The sequence below is a fragment of the Heterobasidion irregulare genome (assembly GCF_000320585.1).
Source record: "Heterobasidion irregulare TC 32-1 unplaced genomic scaffold scaffold_09, whole genome shotgun sequence".
In the NCBI taxonomy this organism is placed as follows: domain Eukaryota; kingdom Fungi; phylum Basidiomycota; class Agaricomycetes; order Russulales; family Bondarzewiaceae; genus Heterobasidion; species Heterobasidion irregulare.
This window is the reverse complement of record NW_009258205.1, coordinates 875,462-888,598: the sequence shown is the minus strand read 5'-3', so window position 1 is coordinate 888,598 and position 13,137 is coordinate 875,462. Positions and strand designations below refer to the sequence as shown.

At 52.5% G+C, this 13,137-nt stretch overlaps 8 protein-coding genes across 8 annotated transcripts; 3 read left to right on the top strand and 5 right to left on the bottom strand.

Moving 5' to 3' along the window:
- The first annotated feature begins 3,136 nt into the window (after window positions 1–3,136).
- Window positions 3,137–3,764, top strand: HETIRDRAFT_148735 (uncharacterized protein). Its single transcript, XM_009551730.1, has 4 exons — window positions 3,137–3,166; window positions 3,233–3,268; window positions 3,330–3,453; window positions 3,543–3,764. The coding sequence occupies exons 2-4, from the start codon at window positions 3,248–3,250 to the stop codon at window positions 3,680–3,682; spliced, it is 285 nt and encodes a 94-aa protein (XP_009550025.1). The 5' UTR covers window positions 3,137–3,166; window positions 3,233–3,247; the 3' UTR covers window positions 3,683–3,764.
- Window positions 3,765–4,027: 263 nt separating this feature from the next.
- Window positions 4,028–4,611, top strand: HETIRDRAFT_429158 (uncharacterized protein; the record flags this gene model as incomplete). The annotated part of the gene is made up of 3 exons (XM_009551729.1): window positions 4,028–4,117; window positions 4,171–4,285; window positions 4,343–4,611. 3 exons carry the CDS (start codon window positions 4,028–4,030, stop codon window positions 4,609–4,611), a joined length of 474 nt encoding a protein of 157 aa, XP_009550024.1.
- Window positions 4,612–5,059: 448 nt separating this feature from the next.
- On the top strand, window positions 5,060–5,317 carry HETIRDRAFT_107638 (uncharacterized protein; the record flags this gene model as incomplete). Its single annotated transcript, XM_009551728.1, has 2 exons — window positions 5,060–5,122; window positions 5,198–5,317. 2 exons carry the CDS (start codon window positions 5,060–5,062, stop codon window positions 5,315–5,317), a joined length of 183 nt encoding a protein of 60 aa, XP_009550023.1.
- Window positions 5,318–5,673: 356 nt separating this feature from the next.
- Window positions 5,674–6,614, bottom strand: HETIRDRAFT_148734 (uncharacterized protein). Its single transcript, XM_009551727.1, has 4 exons — window positions 6,442–6,614; window positions 6,322–6,371; window positions 5,922–6,265; window positions 5,674–5,861 (listed from the first exon to the last, which is right to left on the bottom strand). Exons 1-4 carry the CDS (start codon window positions 6,552–6,554, stop codon window positions 5,751–5,753), a joined length of 618 nt encoding a protein of 205 aa, XP_009550022.1. The 5' UTR covers window positions 6,555–6,614; the 3' UTR covers window positions 5,674–5,750.
- Window positions 6,615–7,196: 582 nt separating this feature from the next.
- HETIRDRAFT_163995 (uncharacterized protein) lies at window positions 7,197–7,974 on the bottom strand (the record flags this gene model as incomplete). The annotated part of the gene is made up of 4 exons (XM_009551726.1): window positions 7,197–7,292; window positions 7,355–7,692; window positions 7,749–7,798; window positions 7,856–7,974. The coding sequence occupies 4 exons, from the start codon at window positions 7,972–7,974 to the stop codon at window positions 7,197–7,199; spliced, it is 603 nt and encodes a 200-aa protein (XP_009550021.1).
- Window positions 7,975–8,040: 66 nt separating this feature from the next.
- Window positions 8,041–8,478, bottom strand: HETIRDRAFT_163994 (uncharacterized protein; the record flags this gene model as incomplete). Its single annotated transcript, XM_009551725.1, has 2 exons — window positions 8,041–8,155; window positions 8,204–8,478. 2 exons carry the CDS (start codon window positions 8,476–8,478, stop codon window positions 8,041–8,043), a joined length of 390 nt encoding a protein of 129 aa, XP_009550020.1.
- A 180-nt stretch (window positions 8,479–8,658) lies between these two features.
- On the bottom strand, window positions 8,659–8,990 carry HETIRDRAFT_163993 (uncharacterized protein; the record flags this gene model as incomplete). Its single annotated transcript, XM_009551724.1, has 2 exons — window positions 8,659–8,853; window positions 8,907–8,990. The coding sequence occupies 2 exons, from the start codon at window positions 8,988–8,990 to the stop codon at window positions 8,659–8,661; spliced, it is 279 nt and encodes a 92-aa protein (XP_009550019.1).
- Window positions 8,991–10,978: 1,988 nt separating this feature from the next.
- Window positions 10,979–11,427, bottom strand: HETIRDRAFT_325045 (uncharacterized protein; the record flags this gene model as incomplete). Its single annotated transcript, XM_009551723.1, has 3 exons — window positions 10,979–11,033; window positions 11,096–11,169; window positions 11,242–11,427. Coding segments are annotated over 3 exons (315 nt in total), but the record flags the coding sequence as incomplete, so codon positions are not given.
- Between the last annotated feature and the right edge of the window lie 1,710 nt (window positions 11,428–13,137).

Here is a 13,137-nt window from a genome sequence, read left to right as displayed (position 1 = left end):
CCGATGCAGCGGGCAAAATGAAGACATTGACAGCAAGTTCACGCGGAACACAGCTAGCACTGAACCGCCGCCGAGGGCCCAATCGCTGTGCAGCGTAAAATGAACGAAGCAGTAGGTGGATTGAAGAACCGACCGGAGCCGGGGAGGACGTCGAGAAGAGGAAGGAGGATTGCCCAATGACGGAAGGGGAAGGATCGGCGGAGGTCTGGATTGGACGAGCATGGTAACAGAGGTGCGCGACCGACGAGCCCGCCTAACTGTCTTCGAAGGCAGAAAATGACACATATATTCAAATCTGCTGTATGGTTGGACTGTTTTCTCGCCATCTGCTCTGCTATGACCGAGGACGTCTGTAGCCAAGCGTACGACAAGATATGTTCCTCATTCCATAGAAAAAGGGTCAGTATGTTCACTGGCTATAACCTGACCAATGTACCTAATGTATCCTTCTTGAGTCTCTGTGTCATATCGGCGGAGCTGATTTTCGACGGTGATGACTCGAATTCCGAGCCAGCAACACCAGTGCGAATCCAGAGCGCATATAATGTGGTCAAAATTAGAAGAGAGAGTTTCGGTGGCAGAAAGGTCCGCTCAATAGACCCCGCCCAGATACGCCGCAAAATGATCCATGCACTTGAAGTGGTTCCTGTTTTTCCTTTTGAAAAACCAAAACGGATATCTATACCCCGCACAGCCTAAGGCCCAAGGTCAGTGGCAGCTAAGTATTGTGAGGTGTAGTCTGTCATAAGGCGCTTGTGGGCGGCTCATCTAAGGCCCGAGCTACATGTTTCGAAGTATCGAGACGAAAGTCAAGTAGGTAGGGTTCGTCGAACGGACAAGGAGCCTACTGTAGCTCATACCTACTTTCCATCTGCCATGTCACTCCTAATCGAGAACCACATGCGAGTGCAGTGGTGCTGTGGGCGGCGCGACCGTTCGGAGTGCCTTACCACCCGTGCACTCGTCATCATGCTTTCATATAACTGACATTAAAGCCGCCACCGCAACGTATGCAGATGCATCACCGTAGGCGATCCCGACATATCCGAAAATGAATGCAATGCTGTCACCGAAGTTGCGACAACAGTCGGACAGAAGGTAACAAAGCGAGATGAAGAGTAAGGCGCGACGCAGCGCAAGCTGACTCAGAATAGGCAGGCAGCAGCTGTGCGAGGCAGTGGTTCAATTGGGGTAGAGTGCCACAGGCCCAGGTCTTCGCAACGCTCATTTTCGCGATTGGTGCGCGGTCATCGAAAGCATATGATGGGGCCCAAGCTGGCCCAAGGCGCAGCAGAACACCGGCTAGTGTCGAGGTCTAGAACTAGATCAGAACAGGACAGAAGGCGAAGGAGGGCCTAGATTGGACCCTGCGACGCGACGCCTCGGTCTGTACATCATACATACATACACATGTTTGACAAACGAGCGAACTGCGCCGCGGCCTGGTTCTCCAAGCAATTCATACCATGTGGACTGCCTATTGACTCGGGATGCAACGCGGTGATAGATCTGTGGTACACAGCACGACAAGCTAGAGCCGCCCCGCCTACTGGCGGGCGCAGTATATGCACCTCCGGTCCGCAAACGAGGGGCGCCCTCACTGCCAGCTTCCACGATAGGCGAGCGCAGCGCGCTTTCGTCGCGCGGCGGCCCATCGCGGCCAAGCACAAGCGCTGGCGCAAGCAAGAACAAGCGGGCGCAGGACTCAGGGAATCAGGGAAGCTGATAGGATAGGCGGCTTTGGTCAAACTTGGGCGATGAAGCTGGAAGCGGCTGTCTTCAGCGTCAGAAGGCTTTTCACGCTACCCAATGATAGTCGGTCAAACGGTATGGCAGCGCGCAAGAGGGAGGTCGGCCAGCCGGGCGCAAAAATCTGGAAGGCTCCCATTGAGCCACCATGTTCAAAAGTCACGGTACGTGGTGTCTGTGGTAGGTAGAATCGGCTCCAGAATTAAGAATGGCCGCATTGGCACACAGAATTAGTGGCGACAAGGTCGCGTGTGCAGGGCGCCAAACGCTGCTGTCGAACAGAGTTTGGACTTGCGAAGCAAGGTCAGGCGAGGGGAGCGCCACCTATCAATCCCGGACGGAGATAGCTTGGCCTAAAGCCCCCACAAACGTAACATGCGTGTCAATCGAGATAGGAAACGCACATTCGCACATTGTGAACAGCTGAGCAGGACGCCTGAGCTAAATCACCAAGCACACTCGTGAAAGAGCGGTTAGCACAGACGAGGCTGGATATATCCATCCAATGCAATAGGCACGACGAGAAGCTTCGGATCGAGGCTGAGCTGTCATTCGTCCGCTGTACACGTACAATCGTGCAATTGGGACCACCGAGTACTAAGGCAAAATGGAGATACGCGGTCTATGTGCGATGAATGGCTATGAGCGTCTCGATGCACCTCCTGGCTGAAGACGTACTTTCATTGATGCAAACGAATCAAGGGCGGCTTGGCTATTCACAAACATGCGATATGTCGATCCCGCGCTCTGCACTCGTCGGATGTGTTCAAGACTGGGCAGGTTTTTATGCAAATTAGAAGCAAGCGAGAGTTGCCTGATATTGGTTGGAACGCACCAGACTCCAGTCTGAGACCCTCTGCCGTCAGCTGATCGTCGGTACATCTGACTCGAGGTTCAGCTGCTTCTGAACCAAACCTTACAATTTACGACTCTATGTCAGACTGTTTGTCGTTCCAGGGCTGTGAGGTTTGGTTGTGGGACCTTCGCACAGAGAGTTTGAGTGTGTATATCTCGGGCCAGGCGAGGTCGAGGCACGACAGGCAATACGAGACCCGGGTAGCGCCTTCGGTAAAACTACGCTATATCAGTGGCTAGGAGTCCCAGATGGTTTGAACTTGGTTCGAATTGGAACAGCCAACAAAGGCATTGTGATCTGCTATCCCAGGGTGGATCTAACCGTATCCAGAGAATTACATATCAGCCCATTATGGTTTGAGTCTCAACCTATGAGTTCTTGCGACGCAAATGTGGTTGTTCACTTGACGACTGGAAGCTTGGTGGAGCGAAGAGAAGGGATCTGGTGACAGATCCTCTCCGTCGAACAGTGAGGGACGGAGTCATGTGACCGTGATGAGAAAGTCTTCACTTTGCCAGCGCGCTATCAACCGCCCCGCATATTTTGCTCCCATTGATTGAGGTGTGTGCAAAACATTGCGAGACCACTGTTGAACAACGTTGATTCTGAGTTCTTTCTAAAACAAAGAGACGGGCACAGACGATGAACAATCCAAAGACTATGGTACGCCTCCAGCGCCTAAGCTCTAGTTGTGCAGAATCGTCTCAGTCATCGTCACCCCTAGGTTCTCGGCTGGGGAAGTCTTGTTGTCGGCGCCGGAGTTAGTTTCTACTACGCCAAAAAGAGCATCAATGAAAGGCGGAGACAGCAAGACGTCGACGGTTCGCGACCCACCGCGAAGCTCAGCTGTAAGTCTGTCCCCATTTTTGGCTTCAAAGCGAACGTTCAATATCGCCGTCATTTGTCGGACGATTCTGATATTGGTGTTGACATATAGGGAAAGAACGTGTTGCCCTGGAAGAGCAAAGTACAGGTGTCATCGCCGGAAACAGCGAGAAGGCTGCGAAGATCAGCACTCAAGACGCGGCATCCTCGTCTTCGACGTCGGCGAAAGAGGCGAAAGATGATCATTCATGACACGCGCACTTTTCTGCCCTTTCGATTCTACCATTTGCTCTCGCTTTGACGCTTTCTTCCTGAATTGCATTGATATTGACACAATTCTGTTGCCCCTATTCTCCTGAGCAAATCGACGTCTCAGAATTCAACACCTCGGAGGACTTTGAATCACTGGTAGCCTACGTCACCAGCGCGGTTGTCCTCCGCCGAGTTGCGTCACTCGATCGCTGCGCCCGCCCATCTCTTAGATGCGCCCTTAAAGATGGCCGCGTTCGAGCTCAGCATTTCGTACGACCCTTCCACTGAACTATCAAATATTTTCAAACACCACAACACTTTGACCGCCTCACGTTCTTCTGCGCAATGTCTGGTACTGGGTCTGTTGGGCACCACGCACCTCAGAATAGACCACCTATTCCATCAGGCACTAGCCTTCCTTCTCGCCCAGGCAGAGTACGTATCATCTCGCATGATATCATGGTCAACATTGAATCTATTGTTGCTAGGTTGTATTAGGGGGCGCTGCCATTGTTGCATCGACGTTCGGGCTCTTTTGGATGTATTTGCAACGCAACCAAGCCCGCAGAGCCGATCCGAACGCCCCGGGTTCTGTGTCGGGATGTATGTTTACGAATTCTCTTTTCGCATCAAGCTTTTAAACATTATGGATCATGGCAGGGGAGCATCGTCTTCATGACGCAGCATATCCCGATTCCGAAGTATCAACTTCTACTGCTGCTACCCGTTCCCAACGCCTCTTTTTACCCCTCCCACCTCCGAAAGAACCAAACCGCGAGCAGCATCGTACGATTGCGACGGTTAGACGGGATGGAGAAGGCGCTCATCCTCTGAGGGACGATCACGGTGGCTTCTTACATCCCACCCCACAGAGAGATAGGGGCGATGGGCTCGCGTATACGAAACGTGTGGGTACCCCCGATGGCTGAAACGTTGTGGCGAAAACTGACCCGAGTCTCAAGGATGCTGTGTTTGGTCCTATGCCTGACAAAAAGAGCAGGGGTTCGTCGATGTGAATTTTGCGGGATTTACTTCTCATTCTGCACTACTCGAGCTAGTGGATTCTTTTTCGACATTCAAGGTTTAGTTCACGATGAGATTGTTAAATTAGCGTCATATCTCCTTATCCCGAGGTCTATCCTGGCCCACAATCATATGTCGTTGTGTTCTGCGGCGGTTCGCGAAGTTTCTCGATAAGTCAGTGGGCCTGCTTGACATCATCGCCTAGGCCAATCGCACCCACAAGCTTGCTTATATTTTCCCCACCCCTATTCCTATATATGACCCAGTATCGCGTCGATACATGTCAAAGTCCTCTTGAGAAGAACGCTCACATCCAACCACTAAAGTTTTCACACATATCGTAACACTGACATCATGGATGCTGCGAATCTGAGCCGCAATTTCATGGGCCAAGGCCAGCCGCCCAAGAACAGAATGGTTCGTGTCGTTTACAACTTCTTCCCGACGTGCACTTAACCCACTCATCGAATTTCCGATTTCTCGCGTTGGCAGGTTCTTGGGACCATAGGTTTAGTCGCCTTGACCGCCGCGGCGTACTATTGGGGCTACAGGGACGTCGATAAGAGGCACCCTGAGATGTCTCCAGAAAAACACCGTGAGTCGCCAGTCTAGGAGTTCTGCAAATGCTCAATATCATCTCATGCTCTTGCATAGTGAAGAGGAAAGAGATGGAAAAGAGAATCTGACCTCACATCCCGTTGACCAGCAATTATTAGGCGAGGTGTTGTTGTACGATAATGTTTGAGCAAGAAGGGCTTCTTCAACGCTGTATTGAGCTGTGGGTGTATTTGTATTCGAGTTAGCTAGCATTATCGCCGTGTAACAATCAAGTGTATGAAGTTTGTCGCCATGATCTTCAATGGCTGAGCATCACGTTGTGAGATGAGTGAGGTAGAATGAACATGACGATAACCGACACATCCTCTGACTGTTGATTCTGTATCTCAGCAGACATCACGACAACAATTCATAAAAAACATTGTATTGCCGCAAAGTTACGACACTCGTACACACTGCCTTTACAAAAAGTGTTTGCACTCCCTCTTCACTTCGACCCAGGGGCCAGGTGTACATGTGCAAACTCGATCTTGCCTTTAGCACCAAATTGCTTGCCGACATCCGCGAAGCCCCCCGACTTCACCTCCTCATGATGCGCCTGTGCGAAACCATCAACCAATGAATTCGAGCGAAACGAGAGAACCGGCTGGAGGCCCACCTCTATAGATTTCCAACCGACCACACCCAACAATGTCTGCGGCTTTTCGACAATGGTGCCCCAGCTGAGAGCCAATACTGTGCACGTGTCTTTATACGCCTCGACCTTCAGCTTCGCGAGGAGGGTCTTGAACGTCTCCACAGTGGCGCCCTCTTCCGTGGGCGTGATCAGCGCAAACTCCACCGTGGGGGAGTTGAACGCCGCTGGGTAGTCCTCGTCCAGCTCAGCATGGTACAGCTCGACTTCTGGGTTCGCGGCCATGGTAGGACCGAGCAGGCCTAACGATTTCCCGTACTGTTCTTTGTCGGCTTCGAGGGCTTTGTGCGACTCGATGGAGTCCCAGACTGGTTCAGTGCATCAGGACGTCCTGCTTTTGTTTTGGCTGATAGCACCGACGTACCGGTGACCATGAAGAGACGAGACTTTTCGATCTGTAAGCCGCTCCATACCCTAGGGGAAGCATACGCTATCAGCTTTCTCGTCGCCGTTGCGTGCCCACAAACGACTATGCGATACCCACTGAAGGACGCCCTTGACGCCCAAGACGAACTTGACACCGCCCTCTACGATACTCTTGTCTTGGAGGTATGCGTCTGATGCAACCCAGCTAACGATTTCGATGGCGGGTGCCATATTTCTTGAGCGATGGATTGTGGATGGGTCGAAGGGGGTGCTGGGAAAGATCAAGAGAGGATTGATGTACTCTGCATCAAAGTGTTTATATCTGGCAATTATCTGGCACGTACCATCAAACACCGGTCCTCAGCCTGTAGCATGACTGATCCACCGAAGCGCGAACAATCAACAACCCATGACATCCTTAGTAATGCGTCATTGAAGCGCACGGAAAGACCCTTGGATCGGTGCGCTGCATAAGAGGCAGATGGAGGCTCGCGATGAACACTGTGACCAGGCTGCAGAAATCCGAAATTGCCTTTTTTGGTCTCGCTGGCATGGGATGCGACTGAAAGCCTATGCACAGCGCACGCTTCGCGCGGAAGTCCTTCCAGCATTGAAAAATGATATACTTTGTCGGTGATATCGAGCACGTGTGACGCGGAGGGCATCTCGTGAGTTATCATATAAGTCGAGTCTGATGCGAGATAGAAGCTGAGCTACAGGAGGTCCAAGTCTTCTCAACCCCATGCGAACATTTGGCATGAGTATGATATGAATAAATATATCAGTCGAAAGGTCCGTCCCAAAGACCGTGATGCTACATCTAACTGACGGTATAACGGTGATTGCACACCGGTGCCTCCTGGTACCTCCCCGCTATGCCCCTTCTCTCATATGCGCATGAGACAGAGTGAGGGTAGCGCTAGCTTGCAGATCTTTTGTAATATCCGCAAAGCAAGCATCATTGGCCTCCTAAAATGCGACGAACCGTCAACTGAAAGCTCCTTCACGCAGATGTTAGGAACAAGACGCACGCTGACACTCTTCCACCCAACTACCGCCATAAGCGTCTGCGCCTGCTCTACTATCGGACCCCAGCTGGCCGCTAATGCACCACATGTTTTCACGGCATCTTCCTTCAGCTGCGCCAACAGAGAGCTGGTTGTGTTGGCAGTGACGCCATCATTTGGCAAGACCTGCACAAATTCCGTCGCAGGGGAATTGAACACTAGTGGGTAGTCTGGATCGAGGTCGGCATGAAAGAGTACGGCTTCCGGGTCCGCCGCCATGGCAGGAGCAAGTAAGGCGAGGGACTGGGCGTATCTCGCCTTGTCGGCTTCGAGAGCCTCGTGCGCCTCGATGGATGTCCAAGCTTAAAACTAACGTGATAAGTTCGTGACCGTTCCTTGAAGCATCAATTAAACAGACCTGTGGCCAAATAGGTGTTGGGCCTTTCTGTCTGCAGACCGTTCCACACGCTGAGTGAAGACATTGTAAGAAATCTGGTGCGGTTATTGCGAGAATGATATGCTCACTCAAGAACTCCCGTGACATTCAAGACGAACTTGATACCCTCGTCGATAACGCTGGGATCGTTGAGGTATGCCGTAGAGGCCACCCAGTTCACAATCTCGATAGCAGGTATCGCAGCCATGGAAGAATTATATGTGTAGACGAAGGGGAAGATCAGTAAGGCATAGCTGGCGTGGACGTAGGTCTTTTATACATAGGCGTGCAACACAACAACTTGGACTGCACGGAGTAGCATGTGCTTTGGTGCCATCGGAATGGAGTAATACGCCAGAGGACACGGCGTGTTTGAAGGCCCAGGGTTCCTATATGAGCGTTCAGTAAATGATCACACCAGGTGAGACAAGACATACGGAGCTGATGCATGACGCCAGGGGAGGTGAGGGACACGACCCACGCTCATGACCATGAGTAGGACATGCACCACCGCTTCTGGAGCGCAAGGAAGAAGCGAAGAAGGAAAGGTAAACCTTTGGCTACTTGTGGTGACTGTTCCTAAGTTTGGAAACAGGTACATATGCAGTCTTTCCCCCCAAAAAACACTCGAAGCAGCGCGCGCTCGAGCCGCATACGAAGGGTTTCCCACATGATGGTCAGGCACCGAAGATGGACGAGATCCTTCCGGCATGAATTCACGTACACAATATCAGTGGCTTTAGAAACCTGTGGCGTCTTATATCGTTGGCGTAAGAAGGCCGCTGGTCCAGATGTCGAGGGTTGCAAGAAGTGATCCGTCTCATATGTACGTGGGCATAAATTTGCGCAGTTGAAGCTTGAGTTATGCCATCTCTGTTTCATAATCGTGAAACTATCGCAGGCACAGCAAATAACTAGTAAAACCTGAGAAAGAACTTCCACGGCTGGTTACAGACCTGGAATCGGTCACTGTACGCCGAGCGACACGGTCATCAAGGGTCGTGGATTTCGAGGATAAAATAAAGACGCAAGGTTGACATGGACATGGACGGGCAGTCACAGAGTTCCTGAGAAACGGCATGCTGATCTGAAACAAGATGTTAGACGAAAGGGCATAAGCATAAGGACGTTTCCACATACATACGGGCGAGCACGCGCCGCGTGTATGGAGGAGGATCCGGACAGATTGAGCTCATGCAAAGGAGCGTTGGTGGGCACGGCCATTTACAGCAACCCGGCGGCGATGTTGACAGAGTAAACAGTCGTCTTGTGACAATCAATAGTGTAGAGTGCATGAGCATAGTCGTCTGTGCATGCAGTAGCCGCGAGGGAACCCAGTCCGTCGATCGCCACCGACATCCCCGCGCAGACAATAAGATTGGTTAACGAGTCTCGAATACAATGCTGCGTCTCTTGTACAAGGCTTCCAGCAAGGTCATCCTTGACGCGCGATAATAGGGAAAAGAGGGAGGATGGCAACTCTGGGCTCTGGTGACAGAATCGAACGCCATCAAAGATCCGGAAGAGCAATTAGCGACGCCATGTACATAGGGTGGATGTTTAGTGTCATGCAAGACCTGATGTGACTGATGCACACGCAAAAGCCATCCGCTGTATAACACGGTCATCAAGTTCAAAAGATCGAGCGAGGAAAACGCACGTTCGCCGGATTCGCCTTCCGGATGCTCAGCTCGCTGACTCGTCACGGTGGCGGTGATCGTATACCAGAAATGGGATTTAGGATGAGAGGTAGTCAAGGACCAGAATCTCCCATAGGACAATTCACGATCGACTGACTATTGCGCAACCTCACTCTTCACTCACTATATCTTGCCGCCCTAGAGAGGTGCTGTCCTAGTAGTTTGAAGTCGCTTGACAGAAGTATGGAACTACCACACAAGCGGTTCACCAGTCTGGAGCGCCTGAGACCTTTGATGGCGCTGTGCACGCAGGTTTTCTTCACAATGAGCAAAGTTTATGAGTTCGGGTTGTGGAGCTGCTGCTGCGTTGGGATTGCCTCCAATTGTTTTATGTGACCTCTTTGGATGGTCTCTATCCCAGAGGAGGGTTAGATTCGTATTGGCAAGCATTTACGTACCACACGAGGGTATGCTTCATCTGCACATTGTATTTCGTGAACCACCAATGTACGGAATGACAGTATATGGAACTCACCCAAGTGATTCGTCCTAGTATGTAGCTAGTAATAATTGTGGCGGGGAGTGTGCATCGTGGTGGTGTTAGTACTCGTCTACAAAGTCTAGCTTAGGAGATTAAAAATTGTCACGAACCGTGCTGCCGACCCTCCTCCATACAGCAAAATTCCTGATCCCCCTCATCCCTTGAGCGAAAGCCAACAACCTGTATACGCGAATATAGACTTGTCGGGCTTTTCGGAAATAGGCCCGCCCTCGAGCGAGAGAAGCTCTATGACGATGTCGTGCCAGGGTTTGCCACGGGTAAGAAGACGATACAGAGGACATGAGAACTGATTCCGGCTACCGAAGCATCATCATGCGAGCGGGACAGCTCAGGAAGCAAGAATGAGGATATATCGGAGCGGTGGCCTTCGTGGATATACTAGCAGATCAATTGCTATTGCTGGCGAAAGGAAGAAAGCAATTGTTCGAAATAAGAGAACAATGTCACAGACTTGGTGAGAAATATATTTGCCTCGTTTTCAGATAGCTCGAATAGATGGAAAAGCAAATACAGGGATCAAACATGGAAATTCCAAAGTTGAGAAAAGAGCACAACAGAAGAGTCGGACAGAGCGGACCGGTGGACCGAATCGTATCCACCACACTATGCCGTCCACAAACAAGTAGAGGAAGGTAGAGTTCCCAGAGGAGTGAAACTATATTATCATGCTAACAGCTAAGTACTAGACTACAAGATGCTGGATTTAATACAACATGTTTCCCCATCGTACAACCTCCGTGATGATGATCGATGATCACAACAGGTTACAAGAATTTAGAACAGTAGTAATAGTCAACAGTCGTGGAAAGGCCGCAGCGGTGAAGACTTAGTGTCAATTACCTCAAATTTGTATCAATTCAGAAGCAGGAAGACGGAAGGTAGATATAAAGCACCTTACTGGAAATGTAATGAGAATGGCCCGTGTGTAGATGGAATAAGAAGATAATGGAGAGTCCAGATCGTATCGTAAAATGGAATCTGTGCGTGAAGATAGACCGACCATACCCATGCTATGATGTCTCGGGCTGAGAGGATTCAGCACGCCGTGCGCGTCGTCTTCGCCGCCTGCGGATGTCCCAATATTTGAGTCCCTACTAAGATCCACATTTCACGAACAGATTACGCACCTCGGAAACATTGGGCCCTTTGGCATTGGTCTCTCATCTAGATCTAGCGCAATATTTGCAGCAGCCTGGAACCCCTGAGCATTGCAATGTCCGCACAATTCGTCAACCAAAGGTACTTGAAAAAATCGAAACCGACCAGAACGCACCTCGATCCAGTCCACGACCCCGGCCACATCGGCCGCCTGCAACAAAAATTGCTCCCCCTCCATCCGTATTCGAATGACGTTCCTTCGTTTGGTGTAGTCCGTCCCCAACCCGCTCTCCGCATTTGACAATCGATACTCCTTGATCAAATCTTTGGGAGACGGCAGAGGCGCGCCCGGGTCCTCACGCCAGAGCCCGCGCACCTCTCCAGAGTCTGAGCGCGCACCTCGAGGTGCGCGTGAGCGCGAGCGGGACTGCGACGTTGATGCAGAAGTGGACTCAAGGGTCACGGCAGACGACGAGGCGCCAGAGGAGATAGCTCCAAGAGACTGCGTCGCGCCATGCGAGCCGGATCTGGAGTTTGATAGCGGCCGCCTCGAGCTCGAGCTGTCTCGAGAGGTGTCACTCGAGAACCTCGACCTTGTCGGTGAGCTCGAACCACCAGGCCTCAGAAGGTTCAAACGAGAACGACCGGCATGGGGATGTTGCTGCACAGGAGGAGGGGCTGCTTCTGCAGGCGGTGGAGGCTCCTCAGGGGCCGCTGTCGTGGTTATCGAGGCTGCATTGGGAGTGTCGGCCTTCGCCAGGCTCTGCGCCACCTGTTCTCTCTCCCGCGCTTTCTGCGCGTTGGCCACGCTCGCTGTCGCTGGTGCTTCCGCGATGTCCCCCACGCCCACCGTCTTCTCCCACCATTCGCCGATGACGCCCACGCCCACGGCCGCCGGCGGACACCTGTACACGCGGAACGCTGTCCCCTCAAGCACGCACAGCGTGCGCCGCCACTTCCTATCGCGCGCCTGCACTCCCGGTGCCGAAAACTCCATCTTGCGTGGTAGTATCGCGCGCAGATAAATATCGTTCGAGTACGCCGGCAGCCGCTCGCGGCCCTCTTCGTCTCGTGGCATAATGGGCGGGGCGTCCGGACGCGGTGGGGGAAAGTCGGGGTATGGTGGTGGAGAGGAACTGGGCGTGAAGGTGGGCATGGACCGCTGGCGCCGCAGGGATGCCCCTAACAGGTTGTCCTGGGGCGGAAGCATCGTTGAAGGGGACGGGCCCGAGGCCTGCTTCGATGATGGCGATTCGACGCCCAAGCCCGCGGCGATCGATCGGGACTCGCGCTTCTTGAGCTCGGGCGAGCGTTCTTTCGCTGTGAGCGTCATATCAACCATGCTCTTCGAAGCATGGTGGTACAGGGGCGGACGCGTGGTTGGGCTATTAGGCATCGGCATCGGCACAATCCTGGGTTGGGGAAGCCCCGATATAGGCAGTAATCCGAGCTCGTTTGCCCGTGGAGTCTGGATGGGACTGCGCTCAGGAGCCTTCGATGAGAAATAGTCGGCGGGGCGAAACGTGGAGGGCGTCCGGTCGTCAGCAGTATGGTACTGGTTCTGAGACGCATCCGAACCCGATGTTCCTGAAGAACCTGAACCTTGGCCGCGAAGGTAGGTGTCGAGGAAAGACGCGTCAAGTCGCGAAGTCTGGATGTCCGGGAGCGTAAGACCAGTCTGTGGCGCTGACGATGACACCGAGGGCCTTGTGCTATCCATACCGTCCTCTGCCTCGTCATCGCTGTTTCCATCTTCCCTATCCTCTCCACCTTCTTCTGTCCCGTCCTCATCTTCCTCATCCAGATCATCCAAACTCTCGTGGTCCGCCTCCTGCTTGTCCGCTCCTTCCATCAGCAATGATGGCATACTCCGGAGCGACTGCGGTCGAGGACGCGGGAGCTGTGGTGCGTTTGATGATGAAGGTGAAATGGGAGGCAGCGTAAAGATTGGGTGTGGCGGTTGACGGGTAATGATCGCTGGAGAGAAACGTGCCGGTGCGCCTGGAATCTGGAAGCGAGGGAGTGAGCCGAGATGGGGAACATCTGTGCGAGACGATACCGTCGAGGATCT

What these genes read in the sequence shown, in the direction of transcription:
- HETIRDRAFT_148734 (XM_009551727.1), bottom strand. Translation starts at nt 6,554, where the DNA reads ATGGCACCCGCCATCGAAATCGTTAGCTGGGTTGCATCAGACGCATAC. An exon ending in GGCGTCAAGGGCGTCCTTCA is followed by an intron (nt 6,372 to 6,441) that starts GTGGGTATCGCA and finishes TGCTTCCCCTAG; the next exon opens with GGTATGGAGCGGCTTACAGA. An exon ending in TCGTCTCTTCATGGTCACCG is followed by an intron (nt 6,266 to 6,321) that starts GTACGTCGGTGC and finishes GCACTGAACCAG; the next exon opens with TCTGGGACTCCATCGAGTCG.
- HETIRDRAFT_148735 (XM_009551730.1), top strand. Translation starts at nt 3,248, where the DNA reads ATGAACAATCCAAAGACTATG. An exon ending in TGAACAATCCAAAGACTATG is followed by an intron (nt 3,269 to 3,329) that starts GTACGCCTCCAG and finishes CGTCACCCCTAG; the next exon opens with GTTCTCGGCTGGGGAAGTCT. An exon ending in ACCCACCGCGAAGCTCAGCT is followed by an intron (nt 3,454 to 3,542) that starts GTAAGTCTGTCC and finishes GTTGACATATAG; the next exon opens with GGAAAGAACGTGTTGCCCTG.